Here is an 18,815-nt window from a genome sequence, read left to right on the forward strand (position 1 = left end):
CTTCATGGTGCTTTGAATTAAGGCTGTATTTTTTCCCCTGGCTCATGCTGCAATGTGCAGGGTACTCAGACAATGTTAATCTTCGTAAGGGGAAATAAAGGAAAAGTTACTTTCTCATGCTTTTAACTCATTTATTTGTGTGTTGCTGCATATTTAATTTTGGAAGAAATTATAATTTATTAAACATGCAAAGCCTGACAGAGTTATTTTGCTGTTCCTGAGAGAGCATCTTAGGATAATGATATTTCTAATAAATGGTTTATATATTTTTCATAATTTTAATGTCAAGCAAATTTTGAACAAAGAGATTGAAATTGCAATATTTGTAGATAATAATATCCTATTCAAGAAAACGTGACTGTTCAACTGTGTTAAAGGATACATGCTGCCTTTAGCAAACCATTTCTGAGGCTTTTTAATTAAAGCTGTAAACTGGTAATTATGCCTGTCAATTGATGAAATAACCTTTTTCATCGACAGATAGGAATTTTATTGTGATTTTGAACAAAATGTCTCCAAATGAGCATATCACCTTCTTTGTGGCTTTTTTACTCTTCAAGTCTTCCAGAGTTATTGGCATTCTTAGTATCAAGTGGAAATATTTTCTTTGTGAATATGACATATATGCCTTTCTACCATTAGTTCCTTCTACAGAAGTAAATATAGTGCTTATTCCATACCCTTTATATTAAATACATAAATAACTCTAATTAGAGATGGAAAAAGCAGATTTATTCCTATTCTCACTGGTTTACATGAAATTACGTGCCATAGGAGTGGTTCTCTAGGCTTTATAATCTTCTGAATGTACTTGTTGAGTGCCATTTTGTTCTTATTGCCTACTGCTCACAAATGGCTTTCTCAATTTAATCATGCCTAGTTTTTGAGAAACACTATAAAGGTATGAAGAGACTAACAATGGAAAGGAAATTAGTAGCGGGAGGCAATTGCATCAGAAAAAATATTATTCTGTTATGACTACAAACAGTAGCATCAAATGTTAAAATAGACTTTCAAATTAATTAGCATCTAAGGGAAATGGGTTTGGGATAGTTATCACATTGCTTTTAAGCAGCTGTATTACCAGGTAGATCTCTGCTTTTTATTCCTCACTAGAGAAAATAAGAAATAAGTAAACATTTCTAGTTTTAAATCTGTTCTATGTTCCTACTTCTTGACAAATAAGGGCACAGGAAAACAAAACAAAATAAAGCAAAACAATGGTATTTCCCTGTTCCACACAGGTCCAGTGAAATGTGCCTATTCTTCACAAAGGCAAAGTGCTATTTATTGATCCTATATATGTGGGGGAATAAACATACTCTTCTCCATCTCCCTTGCTGTTACTCTGACAAAATCCTTTGGGACACCTCTTTGTGAGGCTATGTCCAGCCCACTGCAGCTAAAAATGGAAGCAAAGAGACCAGATCTGGCACAGTCTTCATCACCATTCATCACCTCAAGCCCTATGTCACATAGTTTTTCTCTTTTTCCCTCTTAGCATGTATAGTGCTTCCAAAGTGGCTGATATAAGTAGTCAGGGTCACAGAAGATGCGCATCAACTTCTTGGGACTTCAAGGTTTTCAAATAATCTGAACACCAGGAGTACTAAACCTTTTATTATATCCCATTTCCCCTTGAGCATTCGAACCCAGCAAAAAAAGAAATAAACAAATCATTCTTTATTGTCTTCTTCCTGCAAGGATGGTAATAGCTGCGAAGAGAAAAATAACAAAACTTGAGGCAGGTGCACTGCTGCTATGATAAATGAGTAATCTTTGCACATTTGCATCTACTTTCTTTAATATTTTTCACATACAGATACTTCATGGATTGGAAGAATGATGTGGACAGCTACTTTACAATAGATGCCACTGAAGGAACCATTGCTACTAATGAATTACTGGACAGAGAAAGCACAGCACAATACAATTTGTCTATAATTGCAAGTAAAGTTAGTAAGTATGACACAAACTGAATTAATATGCTAATATGGTATTTTTCTCAGAATATAATGCTCAGGTATAAATATAAAGTGAAGACTACTTGATTTGCTAAGTGTTTATTTAAGAAGGTTCAATGAATATCATTTTCCCAGACACATTAGGATAATTGTGAAGTTCAATCAGCCCTGTTTAGTAAGGTTTTGCTAGCAGATCTCAGGTAACCACAGTTCCCTTAGAAGCTGAAAAATATTTTGTCATCATGGAGCTGTATGGGTGCCTTCCAGTTCTGATTTTTGATTTTCTCAGTCACTTCATATGAAATTAAGTTAGTCAAATAACAGGTCTGTCAATGTGTTTTTTGAAGGCAGAAAAATTTAAAGAGTCATTTTATACTCAGATAAAAAGTACACTAAAATTAAATCAAGATTTAATGCCCTAAATCTGTGTGCTGCATCTCTGCTCTTATCTCTTCTCTCTGCCCAAAATTTTATGCCTAACCCCTTCTTTTCTTTTCCTGTGTGATTTCGGTGGGATAATTTCATTTCTTGTCTTTATGTCTTCTCCATAGCCTTTTTTTTACTAAGTCATTTCTTCCACTATATTATGTGCCTGCAACTTTCTTCATTGCTATCCATGTGTGTGGAATTTCTCATTCATTTTCTTGTCAAACTCTAACTCTCATGGGTGTATCTCATGCTTTGAATACAAATCTTTTGGTCACTTAGCAGTTGTGCAAAGGACACAGAATTCTTTCTGTTGACATCAATATGCTGTAGAAGAGGGTCATGCTGTATTTCTTATTCATTCTATGTTGTTTATGTGTCAGAAAAGGCAAGTTTCTGTAGAAAATAGCATGTTTTCCTCAATGTATTGTTTGGCTGAGTCTTCAAAAGTTAATACATGCTACTAACTAGAAGTAGGACAGGAGATTTGGGAAGCAGAGATGGTAAATATTATTTCAGATAAAAAACCCCCTGAAATCTCAGTTGTAGTTATCTCAAAAAGAACGATGGGCTCACTCCTGGGAACCTGAAAATATAAAGAGAGCACCGGTCAAATGAACGATTGAATTTTATCCCTAGATGGAAAAGACACTAACAGAGAAGCCTAAGCTGTCAGAAGTGGTTGAGTCCATGGAGATATACGTGCAGGTATATGCTCACAGAAAAACCAGCAAAACTGTAATTTGTTTCCAGAGAAACTGAAAGGCAGGCAGATGCAGAAAGAAGGTCTCATCATTGTCTATGTTTCAGTAAAGCTCAACTATTTAGGCTTAGTAGTGGGCAAAGGACATTTGAGATTTATAAATTTTTTTTCCTGCAGCAAGGGAAACAGTTTTCATAAACTTAATTTAAATCTGTTTATTATTCCCAATAGTAACTAAAGATGTCTAAAACCCTGAAATTTATTTGTCCATGGACACATATATATAATACTATGACATTTATGCAGAGCTGTAGCAAATAGTATATATTTTGATATCCCAAGTTTTATCAATTGCTATACTAAGAATCTGCCACTAAAACATATCTGTGCTTTATTGCAGCATATCCCAAAATCTTTATATATTGACCATTATCTATAATGGTAACAATTGCCATATCTCTACTATACTAGTAACTGGCAAAATTTGGGAGGATTCAGGCTATAGTAACTGTCAAAACATTATGTGCAATTGTCTGACTAAGAGCGTAGAAATAAGGGTGGAGGATTGAGGGATGACACACTGCACAAAAGCAAAATATAATTGTTAGAGAGAAAAAAAATGAAAAAGATTGAAGGAAAATTGCTATATTTGAAGAAATATTGATATAAAAAATTGTTGTCCAGTGCTGACATAGAAACTAAAACTGTCATCCCTTATCACAGGAAAAACACACTGAGAAGTGCCTTGATACATACATGACTATTTTAAAAAGTGGCCCAGTATTGAAATTAGCTGCATAAACTTTCTTCAGAAAAGAACAGACAGTATTGTTATTGAAGTATTTTCCTGGTGACTTTATCTCTTTATCTCTGTATAAGGACATATGTGTGCATATATATGTGTATATATATATATATATATATATATATATATATTAAATATGTCTTTATAAAATAAGAATAAATAAGTAGACTCATAGCTAGTAACAGATTAAGTTATTTTAAAAATGTAATTGCTAAAATTTTGTTTTCTCATTGTGAGAGAATAGCAACAACAACACCTCCCACACTTTTTAGGCACATCCTAATGGTCATTCTGTAAACTAACTTTTCTTGAATTGTCCCTAAATGGAAATGTTTTTAACTAGAAGATGGATGATAGTTCTGCAGGCATGCTGAGAAGGCAGCTGAATGTAGAACATCCCTAACCCATTCATAGATACAAAGTTCAGGTTTTGTATAGGACAAAGTGGTTGAGCAGGTGGAGGATGTTTCAGACTCACATTTTTTTCCCCCATTTCACTTCCCAATTCCTTTGTGCTTTTTTTCATTACATGACTATATTTCATTTTAGCTTGTTGTTTTGTTTCTTAATAATTTTAAAAAATCAATACCCTAGTAGTCTGCATGGTTGCTGTTTCTGAACATTTTTTGATGCCACAGAACTTATCCAAACTAAGAAATTAAACATGACTGTCATTCATTTCAAGGACAAAGGCCAGCTGGCATGAAGTAGCTTATTTCTACGCCTTCTTACCTTCCAGAGTCCCCACATGTAAAGGGATCCTTTAAGAGCACTCCCTGCCCTTACTAATTCCCAGCACATACATGTGAATTGTCCACAAGATCACTGGTTGCTGTGGGCCAAAACTGTACCAAGAGCTGCCATAAGAGCATACTGGCATAAAAAACCACAGTCCAGTTTTCAAAATTCCTCCATATGCTGCCTAATTACCTAGTATAGAAGTGTTTTTTTCTCCATTTTACAAAAGAGGAGATGGATAAAATGCATAAGAACTTACTTCTGCTTTCCTATCCTCAAGGCATAATGTAAGGATAAAAATGAAGTAATAATCCTTCCCGTCCAAACCATCTTCCTAACTCAGCTATGCCTAGTTCCAAATTTTTAGAATGTTAAAGAAATCTCACCCTAAATCACAAGATGGAGTTGATCTTCTCCTGCGTACCATAACTGGGATTAAAGAATCTGAACTTCTCCTCAATAGTCAGTATCTATTTTCTCAGATACTTTGGATTTTCACAAGTTCATTATTCAAAGAATGTTACATGTTTTCTACTGCTGTAATGGCTTTGAACCATTAAGATGCTGACAAATGATGGTAATCAAGCAAAAAAAGGAAGCAGGATGGTCATTGTTTTACAGACAGGAAAAATAAGGGAAAATAAAGTCAACTAATTAATTAAGTTGCTAAAAGAAATTAATGAAGCTAATAAATTTTCCTGTATCTTACAGGAAGAATTGAAACATGAAATCAGTTTCTTAATTTCTAGGTTCATGTTTTACCCATTTTCTCTTTTCATCTGTGCAATCTGGGTTTAAAAGGCATAAGCAGATGTTTTTAGTGACTCAGTGATACCAGTATGTACGTCACAATTGTGTTCACAGGGTTCATGAAGACTTGAATTTGAGCGAAACATCAACCAAAAAGCAGAGAAAATGGAGGTCAAGTCTGCAAAGTAGTATTTTAAATGCAATTCTTCATGCTTGCTCACATCAAGTATTACAGGTCTTTGGTATTGCATTTGAATTCAAAGCTGTACACAATCTTCTTGCAGTCTTCATTTATATATACAAGTAGTTAAAGTGATGACAGTGCAAACCAGAGAAAAAATCATGTAAACAGAATGAAAACTTGAAATAGGTTCATCTTAGGCTCTGGTAATTCTGTTTACTCTCATATCTGCCTTTTCCACACCATTTGTGCAAGGTAAAATTCTAGTTTACTGGAATACTTAGAAGATTTTTGCCTCCAATATATCCTTCAAGGAACGAGAGAGAATAAATCAGATACCATCAGTGAGAAATAAATGTAAAAAGTATACTCATATTCACGTATATTTCCAGAGCATGCTATCCTGTTGTGATTTTGAGGGGGGAAAAACATCAAATCCTTTTGTTAATTTGAAAAATATAGGTCACATACTACCTAAATTGTTGCAAAAGGTAGAAAAAAGTAATTTATACAAGCTACTTTACAAAAATATGACCTAAAAACTTCCTAAAGAAACTGACATATCTAACAGAAATTATCAAAACCATCTGATATTTTCATGTACATGATGCATAAATTTTAAATGCATTCAAAAATTTTATTGGAAAGGCACAGTGAACATATTTATAAAAGGAAATGGATACCTATGCCTGTATTTTGGTGGCAATGTATGATCTCTAATCTGTTTGAAGAATATGTCCTGAACCCCCTTTTATCAGTGTTGCACCTTAAAATGAACACAGACACACAAAAACATCTAAAGCAAAGCCTGAGTTACTCCATGTGGGTTGCTGAGTCCTTTTCAGTGAGCACTGCTAGGAGGGAAGTTTTAGGTCAAATTGTTTCTCCCAGTAGCTGTGTGAATTTGACCTGTTCAGGGGTTTTCTGATCTCTCTATAGAGGTCTTGCCCTCTACTGAATAAAATAACTTCTTAATTTTTTTTTAAATTTCCCATTATACAAAGGAATCAATTCAAATGTGAACAAGTGATCTAGATTTCTTCCAGTTCTTCAGGCACCTAAAAAATGAGTGCACAATTCCTAGTTGCTAGACCAAACTCTGTCTTTAAATGTACTGCACAATTCACTCCTCCACAGAGACATTCTGCACGGAGGGATGATGCTGAATTGAAAATGAACAAGAATTCAAAGAGAGGTCATTATATATTTTCTCTAATAAATATTAAATATTTCTCTATTAAATAGGGACTACAAATGTGTGATCTGGGTAGTGCATTTTTGTCATCTTCTAGGTTCCAAGATGTGTTTATAGATTGGTGGGTTTAACTACTTCTAAATAGGTAAAAAAAAAGTTCATCTTGCAGCTAGTCCTGTGTAACTAGGAAATAACTGGGGAATACCTTTAGTTTTAACCGAGGCCCCCTGAAACTACTACTGCATTTAGTAGTTCCTAAGAATAAGGAAGAAAGCATGCAATTTTTTTTGTTTTTTACAGTGACAATGTGAAGAGACTTTGCCCTTTGCTGTGTTAGTGATAAACAAATGAAATGCCAAGGATGATACAAGTTGCAAAGCAAGTGCCCAATACAAATAGTTTGAAAGGTCCATTGAGAGCCATAAAGATGATCAGAGGGTTGGAGCACGTCTCCTATGAATACAGGCTGAGACAATTGAGCTTTTACATCCTGGAGAAGAGCACACTCTGGGGTGACCTAATTGTGTCCTTCCAGTACCTGAAGGGAGCCTACAAGAAAGCTGGAGTTTTGACAGCAGCATGTAGTGACAGGACGAGGGGAAATGGCTTCAAACTGAAAGAGAGTGGATTTGGATTGGATATGAGGTAGAAATTTGCTACAGTGAGGGTGCTGAGCCACTGGCACATGGGTTGAGGAATCAGTTGTGGGTGCCCCATCCCTGGAAGTGTTCAAGACCAAGTTGGAAGAGAGCTTGAGCAATCTGGTCTAGCGGAAGGTGTCTCTGCTTGTGGCAGGGGGCTTGGAACTAGATGATCTTTAAAGTTCCTTCCCACCCAAGCCATTCTATGATTCTATGAATTATTCCTGAAGATTCAAGACAGCTCCTCTTGTACTAGAACATGATCTCACGTTGTCAGTCCTACAACAACCTGATTTATAGCATAGATTTTTTCCATAGTTAACTGTTTCTGCCACTCATCTTAAGTGGAAAAGGATAAAATAATCATACTTTTGACTCACCAGCTATACTATTTTTCACATATTTGCTATTTTGCAGGAGGTCTCAGCATAAAGTAAAAGAGAACATGATGTGCTTTGTATTGTACTAGGGTCTCTGTTTTGTCAGACATTGCACTTGCAAGTAAACTTGTTTATAAAATGCATCGAGTGACTGATGAAAATTATCTATAGAGGAAGGACAGTGGAAAGAAATGTGGTGTGTACTTTTGTTTAACATTTCTTTTGCACAAAAGTATTTGCTGCCTGCAAACACTTTTGCAGTTAAAGAAATACCTTTCATGACATGTCCAAATATTTGAATGCTAGCTGTGAGTGTTCCACTGCTAAATTTAACACTGACTCTGGCTGGCAGCAAGATTTTCTTTTTTCATATCTTTCTCTCTTATTTGTCTTTTAAATTGGTATGCTCTGCTTTCCTCCTTAATATCTTGAAGAGTTGAAAAATGGCTAGGCAATAAATAGTGATTTTCTGCATTTAGTTGTGGAAAACAGAATTCAGCTTTAATCATTGGAATTGTTTTCCACAGGCTTAATGAAAAGTGATCTGAGAAAAATTTGCATGCTTAATAACAGGTACAACTTCACTTTTTTTCCATTTATGCTCTAAACATAATCACCCTAACTGATTCCTTAACCCATGAAGAGTAATGGATCAAATTCTGGTACAAATTGATAAGAAGTTTGGTTCTGTTTTCTTAGTTCAAATCAGAAATAAATGGAAGTCAAGGGCTTTTGGGAGCCAGAGTACTGAGATCACAAGTTTATGTCAGTTTATGAGACTGGTGATGACAACAAATGTAATGTTTTTCTTCTAAAATTATTTATAGGTAACCCACTATTAACCAGCAAAGTCAATGTTATAATAAATGTTTTGGATGTCAACGAGTTTCCTCCTGAAATTTCAGTTCCCTATGAGACATCTGTATGTGAAAATGCCAAGCCAGGACAGGTATTTCAAATTTGTGATGCTTACTCTTTTGCTTTTCCTTTCCTTATTATTTATAGAAGTAGAAATTTCTGGGTTTAAAAATTATATCATGGGCAGAATTCTTCTACAAACAAAATGTCTGTGTTGGAAATACATATTGGAATTCTGTTTGTTGACATTTATGGTCAATTTGCAGTCTATTTTTTTTTTAAATTTCTCCAATTGTATGGGCCTGAGCCTCCCTTTATTGTGCATTTAATAGCTATGAGAGGAGAAAGAATCCCTTTTCCAAAGGGATTTTAAAGGGTTGTAACTGTGACAGGAGTAGTAGCAGATGAAGTGAAGCATAACCATTCTACCAAAAGCCATCACCAGCATTTTATTATAAACAATAAATAATAAATAATAAATACTGTGAATATACAGTAAATGTTTCTGATTTTTATCAGATATGTCAAAGCAAGACCTTCTGAGTTCTCTGGTGGTTATAGAATTCAGACTTCTTGCCTCCATTGTGCAGTGTTTTAAAGGAATGACAGTAATCCAACAAGATCTCACTTTCAACACTTTTGTTTGATTTTCACTTTGCACTTCTACAAAACTGCTTCTTTTAGAAGAGTGAACTGATTCTGAATTAATCTGGTTTCAGGTGATACAGACCATCACTGCAGCAGATAAAGATTTGTCACCAGCTGGGCAAAGGTTTTCCTTCAAACTGTCATCTGAGGCTTCCAACAAACCAAACTTCACAGTCCATGACTACAGAAGTAAGTTGGTTACCCATAACTCTCTTTCAGAGCAGCAGACTGTAGTTACAATGACAAATATGTTTACTTTCAATTACAGTTGTGTCTGCAGAACCTAACATTTTTCTTTGACATTTCTAATTGCTAAACTATCTGGGATTTATATTAATATAAATTCAGGTCTTGCACCTTTTCTTATTTTTAGGGGCAGGAATTGTCAGAACACCAAAGGCTGAGATTTCCCTACAGGCCTTCAAAAACACTGCTACCTGTTTTAGTTTCTTCCTTTTATCATTCAGTATCTCAGGAAGAATCCATATGCCAATGAAGGTATACCTTTAAACAAGGCACTATTGCTGTCTTGTTTAAATACTATGATTTTGCTAACCATTTTCAAAGTACCCAGATATTGTGCTTTCTTGAGGATATGTAATCCCGCAGAAGAGTGAGTTCTAAATATCTACAGAGCTGCTGAGGTACACCATCCTTAAAAACTTGTAAATTTGTACGACTGACATCCCTGATTTTTCTTCAAATTTTTGTCATAACTGAATATCCTTTTTCCTACTTTTTAACTTGAACTCTTTTGTTAGATGACAAAAAAAAAAAAAAAAACACATTTTTTTTCTTTCTACTGTAAGGATCTTCAAGGATGTAGTCTTGTGAACAGACACAGCTAAACCAAAACTGTAGCAAATTTTCATCACTAACTAATTTAATCAAATAAGAAAAAAAGAAGTATTTAAGCTATTAGATGATCTTTAAATTTAAATTACACTTCAAAGAAAGAACATCTAAAGCTATTCAACAAAGTTCAAAAACATTTGACTGTGCAGGTTATAAATATCACTATCTAAAAAAGTACATAATTCTTAATTTTTTATATGTTGTTTTCAATTTAAATTTGAGGTTACATAGGTCATAAGGTAAAGGTTCCTTTCTTGTGAATTAAGTGACCCAAGCCCTTAAAAGTGCTAGAAATGAATAATACACCAATTGAAATAATTATGAAGGCCTTTTTTTCAACCTTTTAAAAATGTATTTAAATTATGTATATGGTCCACATAACTTTTGAAGCCATGCATTATTGACATTGTTATGTAATAGAAAACCAAAGCCAACTACATAAGGTAACCACTATTAACCCTGAAGAAACTTCAGGAAGAAATAAATTTGAAAAAACAAACTGTGCCTCTTTTCTCTTTATGTATAGCTCTCCTATGAGGCTGATACAATGAAAATGGTTTATTCTGAAACTAAATAGTGACTTTTATCTTTGTGTGTCATAGGTAGTTAAAAAGACTGAACTGGTGAGCCAAGAACTTCACTTAAGGTTTCTTAAATAGAGAATATAGTGAAACCATTCATAATATTGTAGACATGAATAATAGTATCTTATAAAACCAAAACTATGTAGATCTAACGCATTTTATCAAATGGCATTCAAACAGTTTTCTTGAGACAGAGAGCTCAATGAATATGAAGGAGGACTTTACAACAGATCCAGGTTCCCTTACTTCTGTTCTTGGAAGATTAGGGCATTACTTTGCTCTGGAACATATTTTAAGGCCATATGGGTAGAATCTTCACAATTACATAGTCTTAGAACATAAATACTATGTATTTCTAAATACCTTTAATTTATTTTTTTTATAAATATTTCTTTAAAGTAAGAGCTTTAACTTATTTTTTTTCATCTCTGTTTCTTCAAATATCCTTTAACTTCAACAAGGATTATGGGGTTTATTTTTTGTTTTTTAAAATAATAATTACGAACTTCTGCTTTAAAAAGAAGTCTTCTCAGGTAATTTTAACAGATTTAATTCATCAAAATAATTTTTAAACTTAGTAAGTCTATACGATAATTGGAGCTTTTGTAAAAAGCGTGTGAGGTTGGTGAGGAAATTGTTCAAATATTATTAGATAATTAAATTTCCCTGTTTAAACCAGTAATGTTGACACTGAAATGATTTGGATCTCAGTAATCTGTTAATGAAGTTTCATTACTGTATAAAAACAAATGCAATATTCTGATAAAGTGGAAACCACCAAGATATAAAATTTTAAAAGCATTTCTTAACACTTAAAAACAAAAAGAAAAATAAAAAAGAAGTATGCAATTTGTTACAATGTAAGGAACAAAAAAAAGCCATAAAAACCTTTTTTTATTCATTATTGATGATTAGCAAAGATATTAGGAAAAAATCTGTCCAAACAAAAACCCTGTCTTGCAATTTCATCTGCCTTTTGTTGGCCAAAAAAGGTGGAGAATGGTCTGTTCTGTGCACAATTTAGAGGTGTAGTAACACAAACTTATTTTCACCGGAGAAACCTTTTAAAGACAAATTCCATTTTCTTTTAAGTTAGAAATTATGTTAGTAACAAGCAGGTACATTGTGAAAGCAATTTTTTTCTATTTTTTGAGGACACAGTGTTGTTCACTGTAGTACAATTAGCGCTCTTACAAGTAAAGGTGGAATTTAAAATTTTTAAATATACCAAGAAGCACTAATCCCTGTGCTATTCTATACAACTGAAAATCATGGGTGTTCTGATACCTCAGCAGGTGTAGCTTCAGCAGGTATTCCTGTGCTGCACCCAAGAGAAGCCAGGCCCTGAACTTCAGAATATAACTAAATGAGTTGTGGAGTGAGACAGAAGCTCAAGGTTGCCTTTCAGCAGCACTGAGACCAATCCACTGTGTTAATTGTTAATAGAAGTGATGCCCTGGCAGAGCTGGAGCTCTTCCAAAGGGAGTGCAAATGCTTTGCTTTGCTGGCCTCACTCTGCTCTCTGGAGGGCAGCTTCCATGTGGAGTACACTCCATTGCTCATGTGACAGACAGAATTTCCTTTTCTCACACATAGCCTATAAATTAATTTATTGCCAACAGATTGAAGAACCAGAAGCTATCTCAGCTTTTCTAGACTCTCCTGTGTAGAGTTCAAACACTTACCTGTGTCCATATTTTCAAAAGAACTATGAACAATTGAAAGGGGTCATAAAAAAGCAACAAAAACTGTTCAAAACCAAGGAGATAAGAGGTTTATCTGATTTATTCTTCTCAAAGGAGGATGGAAAGTAATTTAGTTCCATTGTAAGCTTTTAAAGTGATCTTCAGTGTTTCAATTAGAAGAAAAAATAAAAGAATATGAATAATTCTAATAATAGAAATATAGAAAAAATAATAGAAATAAGATTTAACTGAATGTCTTCAAATTAGTTCCTTAAATTTTATACAGTGCAAGTGATTATAGAGAGAAATACAAAGCTGAAGATGGAAGCTGGTTTGATTCAAACTATTCTGAGATATTTTTTTCCTTTTCAAAACTAAGTGTAACTGAACTTGATCTGTCCATGTTTGAGTTTGATGAAAAGGAGGTGTCTGAAGTATTTTTTTAATCTATGCACCTTCTCAATGGCATCTAATCATAACATATCTAATTTTGGACATTTAGGGTTCTGTCTAATTGTCCTTAATCAGAACTCCATACCAGTATTTGAGTGTGAAATTCAGCACCCTTAATCCTTTTACCTTGTATCAAACCTCTGAGGCACGAAAACCATCATGTGACATCTTGTAAAAAATGTAATTAAAAATATATGTGAGATGGAAAAATGGTAATTGCAGCAGTTTACTTTCATTTAGTTCTGTCATCTCATTAATTCCCTGTCAAATTAATTTTAGTTTTGTTTTTAATGTATATATATTCATCTTTACATCAATTGCTTGCTACTTTGATTCAGAAAAGCATCAATAACTGACTGTGAAGCAACAACAAAGTCTAGAAGTGGATTAATTGATGGAAACTGTACTGAATTTTTAGTACTCAGTTAATTTCTCTAGTTATTTTTAATGCGGAAGGAAGGCTAAAATGATTGCATTTTGTCCAGGTGTATTTTTTTGTATTTTTAGGGAAATTAAGTTGTTGACTCAGACATGATTCTAAATTCATATCAAATCAAAATCCTTTGGACCACAGGCTTAGAATATAAGGAGATCAGGTGAAAAAACTGAAAAGTCTTCAGAAGCATGCTTTTAATGTTTTGTTTGGGGTTTTTTAAATTATTTTTGTCTTCTTTGAAATTTCAGCTGTTAAAAGGTTTACAAGAAAAGGAAAATTGTTTCAGGCTCTGAAAAAAATAACTGTACCAGTCAGAATACAATGCCTTCTGTAATGGCAAAGCAAGGCAATTATGTAATGCTTGTAATTCACCAAGGTTCAAATATGAAATACCAGCCTATTACTGAAGGTGATATAGGCTAAAACATGGAGTGAAGTACGCAATAAAACCCTGCTAATGACTGTCATGTTTTACAGACAACACAGCTGGGATTGAAACCAGGAGAAATGGCTACAGCAGAAGGCAGCAAGAGCTGTACTTTCTTCCGATAGTAATTGAAGACAGCAGTTACCCTGTCCAGAGCAGCACAAACACTCTGACCATCCGTGTTTGCAGATGTGATTCTGATGGCACCATCCAGTCCTGCAATGTGGAAGCAATCTTCTTACCAGTCGGCCTCAGCACAGGAGCTTTGATTGCAATCTTGTTGTGTATTGTTATACTTCTAGGTTAGTTCTCATGAAACCCTGCAAAGTGCTTTACTATGATTATTCACTAGCTTCCCCTAGTTTTTAACAAAAGCCATAGAAAATGTGCGGCAGTTTATTTCTAGAAGAATACCCCAAAACACTGCTCATGACCATGAATCTGCTAATCCATGCTATATCACTTATTACATTAGTTTTCAGAGGAACCCAAATCATAATTTTTTCTCTGAAATTATTTTCAATATCTTTATTAAAAGATCCATTTTTTAGATTATTACTGAGGTAGACAAGTCCTACTGACAGTAACAGCAGTAAGAACATAGTAAGAGCTTTTATTTAATTCTACATGCTCACTTAAGCAAAAAGAGAATGAAGAAATGGAAGAGGAGAAAGCAATTGTAACAGACTGTTACTGGCCACATCTATTTAAAGCTTCACAGGAAGCTTTTTGATTTTAGGCAGGCATTGATTTCATAAGGTGGCGTTATTATTTGTTCTAACTTATATTTACGTACTGTCTTATAAACAGCCTATCCAAAGTGCATCTTACTTGGAATATAGCCTGAAGTAACTGCTAATGAAATAAAATCAACTTTAAAGCTTATACAGGCACCATGTGGGCTTCAGAAATCAGACTCAGTCTTACAGATGTTGGCCTATGCCTTGTTTTGATACTAATGGCTTCCAAGGTCACATGGTAGTCTAATGTATACCCAAAAATAGATCCTGACACAGAATATATAACATGTGAATATCTCATTACATTTGGATGATGTAGGTGCCACTTAAGTAAATTACTAAAGACTCAGGGTTGCATAAATAGCTTCTGAGTAATAGTGGGTATAAGTCAGGATTTCTGCTCTGTGTCAAAAAGTAATGTTGTGAGAAAAAATATTATTTCAAATCAGAACAAGAATGGCCAATGGTCACTCTTCCCATGGAGTAGCAATTAAATTCAGAAATATACTCATTCTGAAGAATTTAAAACAAAACCAAAAACTAAGTAAACCAAATAACTTATGTGAGTATTTTGAAGCAAGAAGAATGCTGTCTCCTTTGACACAATTCCAGTTAGAGCAGGGTGAATACCCCACAACATCTCTGTGCAACATATTCTACTGCTTGACATCCTGGTGATAAAGAAACCTTTTATTTCTAACATTTTAATGGACTTTTCCACATTTCATTTTGTGCCCATTGCCTCTTCTCCTGTGACAGGACACCCCTCAGAAAAGCCCGGCTCTGTTTACTTCCATCCATCAGGTATTTATGCACATTGGTAAGATCCCTCTGTGCCTTCTCCAAAAGGAGCAGACCTGGCTCTCTTAGTCTCTGCTTGTGTGGCAGATGGTCCCATCCCTTAGTCATCTTTGTGGGCCTACATTGGCCTCACTTCAGGGAGTCCATGTCCATCTTTTAGTGAGGAGCCCAGAACTGGGCCCGGAACTCCAACCCTGCATAAGCAGAGGTGAGCAGAGGGCAATGACCATCTCACTAGACCTGCTAGCAGTGTTTCTCCTAATGCAGTCCCAAATGCTGTTGATCTTCTTTGATAGAAGGGCATGTTCATGGCTCATGGTGAGCTTGTTGTCCACCAGGATTGCAGGGCCTCATCCATCAAGCTGCTTTCTGGTCAGTTGGCCAACAGCATCTTCAGTAAGCAATTACTCCTCTCTGTGTGTGGGACTTGGAATTTCTATTTGTTGAACATCATCGAGTTCCTTTTGGCCCACTCCCTCAGCCTGATGAGATCCCTTTGAACAGTGGCAAAACTACTCTTTTTTATTGCCTGAAAATTTGCTGAGGGTGCACTCAATCCCACCATCCAGGCTATTTATGAAAGTATCAAACAAAAGTAGTCCCAGTACCAAATCTTGTGCTACTTTATTAGAGACTGGCCTCAATCTGGTCTTTGAAATATTGTTCACAACCTTTACAGTCTGGCAGTTTGGCAGCTTTGCAATCCACCTCACCATCTGCTTGGATAGTCCTCACTTTCAGGTTTTCTGAGAAGATTGTTATGAAAGACAATATCAAAAGCTTTGCTAGAGTTAGGATAATATTACTGCACTTTTCTCCCTTCATCAACCAGTCACCTTATTGTAGAAGGCTATCAAGTGAGTTAAGCACAATTTCATCTTCATAAATCCGTCCCTGTTACTCTTATGCCCCTTCTTAGTTTCCAGAATTATTTTCTCCATAATTTTCCTAAAAATCAAGGTGAGAGTGGCTGCTCTAGTTCCCTAACTCATTCTACTTGCCCTACTTGAAGACAGGAGTGACACTTGCTGCAGTTGTCAGAAACCTTTCCCAGTCACCATGACCTTTCAGAAATTATCACAAATAGCCTCACAACGATAGCAGCCACCTTCCTCATCATTCATATCTGTATCTCACCATATCCCATGCTCTTGTGCTTCCAGTTTGTTCAAGTATTTTCTGACCTGATCCTCTTCCACCAAGGATTAGGTCTTCTTTCTTCCTTCTGGTCTCAGAGACATGAAATTACTGAAGGAGAACTTTACAGAAAAAAGACAGTCAAAGAAGTTGCTGGCTAGGTTGGCCTTTTCCATGTCATTTGGCAACAGCTCCTCTGCCCCATTCAGCAATGGGCCCACCTTTACCTTTCTACCCTTTCTTTCTGTCTTACTTGTACTAGCCCTTCTTGCTGCCTTTTGTGTCCCTCCTGAGACAGCACCATGTGGGCTTTGTCTTTCCTTACCTCATTCCTGCGTGTTCAGACTAGCACTGCATATTCCTCCTGGCTCACCTGTCGCTGTTTTCAACTCTTAGATGCCTCTTTTTTATCACTGAGTTTAAATAAGAGCTTCTTATTCATCAATGCAGGCTTTCTGCTGCCTTTTCTTGATCTTCTGCTCCTCAGTTTGGATCATTATTGAGTTTGGAGGACATGATACTTGAAAACCAACCAGCTGTCCTAGACCTTTCTTCTTCCCAGAACGTTATAACAAGTAATTTTTTGAAGCAGATCCCTGAAGAGCTGAAGTGTACTGTATAAAAAGATACAGTAGGATTTTTTTTCTGTGTTCCAAAAATTCAAAATTTGAAATTATTCAAATTATTTATTATTCAAAATTCAATTTCTTTTTTCTGTAATACTCTTTGGGTTGGGGTTTTGGTTTAGTTTTTTATTCTTTTCTTCAAAGTGTAAATTTAGGGTTCTTTTCTTTATTTTTATATGCAAAATATTTTTTTAAAATATTTTTAAATGTCTCTCTGAACTAAAAACCTGAAGTCCTTTTCAATTCAATTAGTTTGTAGAGCAGGCCAGCAGGAAACTTATTTGATGCTTCCTCCAGCAATTCCTCCAGTACAGCAATCACTTAGGAAAGTTAGATTCGTATGTCAAAGAGCATATAATTTTTCATTGGCTACAGCACTGCTAAGCACTGCTCTTTTCTAAGGACAAAAGTCCCTTTGATTGCTTGTGGCTTTCAAAGAAAGATATAATGATGTGTCGTCAGACTATCAAATTATTTCTCTGCATGTCTTAACTTCAGTTGTCTCTCATTACAGTTATTGTAGTACTGTATGTAGCACTACGGAGGCAGAAGAAGAAAGACACCCTGATGACCTCTAAAGAAGACATCAGAGATAATGTTATCCATTATGATGATGAAGGAGGTGGAGAAGAGGACACCCAGGCTTTTGACATTGGTGCCCTGAGGAATCCCAAAGTGATTGAAGATAATAAAATGCGCAGGGACATAAAACCAGACACCTTGCGTTTTACGCGCCACAGACCACCAGCAGAAGATAACACAGACATAAGAGATTTCATTAATCAAAGGCTGCAGGAAAATGATGTAGATCCATCTGCACCCCCTTATGACTCCTTGGCAACGTATGCTTATGAAGGAAATGGATCTGTTGCAGAGTCTCTCAGCTCTATAGACTCACTCACAACAGAGGCAGATCAGGATTATGACTATCTGAGTGATTGGGGACCTCGCTTTAAGATCTTGGCAGATATGTTTGGAGAAGAAAGTTATAACCCTGACAAAGTCACTTAAGTACAACTACAACAGTGAAACAAAAAGAAAAGCAAACCAACAGCAAAATTAGAAGATAAACCTAAGCTTTATATAAAACACAATTACTTTGATTATAAAAGACAGAAATTGTTTCCAGCAAGTTACTACATTTATCATACCGTCAGCTTTGGTTTGATTTGAGAAAGAATGATAAATCCTGTAATATACACAGGTTTTTGTTGTTGTTATTTTGTTACTCTGGAATTACACTGAGACAAGCTCAGGCCTACAAGGTGCAGTTTACTGACCTGACTTAGAAAGAAGGTAGCTTTCTGGCATCATGGTGGAAGAGTGGTAGCTTTTTCGTAATTCCACTAAAGTGCCTATTGAAACTTTTATCATTTAAGTGGTAAGCTGTCTGCTGTGATGGTGTTACAAAACTGAATGGTAAATCAAACATGAACTTTAAGACAAGAAGCAATAGCAACATGCTGACTTCTTTTAGAAAAAAACGGAGATCACTTCCTGGAGTATCTAATGACTAGAACTGTGGGGGAGGAGGGGGGTGTGTACATTGTGTTTGGGGGTTACGTTTGTTGTTTTTTTTTTAAAAAAAACAATATGTCAAGACATCATATTTCCTCTTCCAAAGTTTCACTGAGAATTTAAATTTAAAATGCTATTGCTCACTTTGAAGATGTAAAGCCCAAATTAAAAAGGAAAAGATCTTAACTTACATCGGTGAATATTTAAAATGTTCATACGAATACTACATTTTTCCAAAATAATAAAAGGATGAAAGCAGCTATT

General features: G+C 35.2%; 1 protein-coding gene across 2 annotated transcripts in view; it reads left to right on the plus strand.

Moving 5' to 3' along the window:
- Positions 1 to 18,044, plus strand: part of CDH12 (cadherin 12) — a 153,513-nt gene extending 135,469 nt beyond the window's left edge. For both annotated transcript variants that reach the window (XM_058820897.1, XM_058820906.1), the window contains 5 exons: positions 1,823 to 1,959; positions 8,611 to 8,732; positions 9,361 to 9,478; positions 13,780 to 14,031; positions 17,548 to 18,044. In XM_058820897.1, coding sequence (XP_058676880.1) covers positions 1,823 to 1,959; positions 8,611 to 8,732; positions 9,361 to 9,478; positions 13,780 to 14,031; positions 17,548 to 18,044 — 1,126 coding nt within the window. The remainder of the gene's footprint in view (positions 1 to 1,822; positions 1,960 to 8,610; positions 8,733 to 9,360; positions 9,479 to 13,779; positions 14,032 to 17,547) is intronic.
- Positions 18,045 to 18,815: the final 771 nt, after the last annotated feature.

The sequence above is a fragment of the Ammospiza caudacuta genome, chromosome 1, assembly GCF_027887145.1.
Source record: "Ammospiza caudacuta isolate bAmmCau1 chromosome 1, bAmmCau1.pri, whole genome shotgun sequence".
NCBI classification, from domain to species: domain Eukaryota; kingdom Metazoa; phylum Chordata; class Aves; order Passeriformes; family Passerellidae; genus Ammospiza; species Ammospiza caudacuta.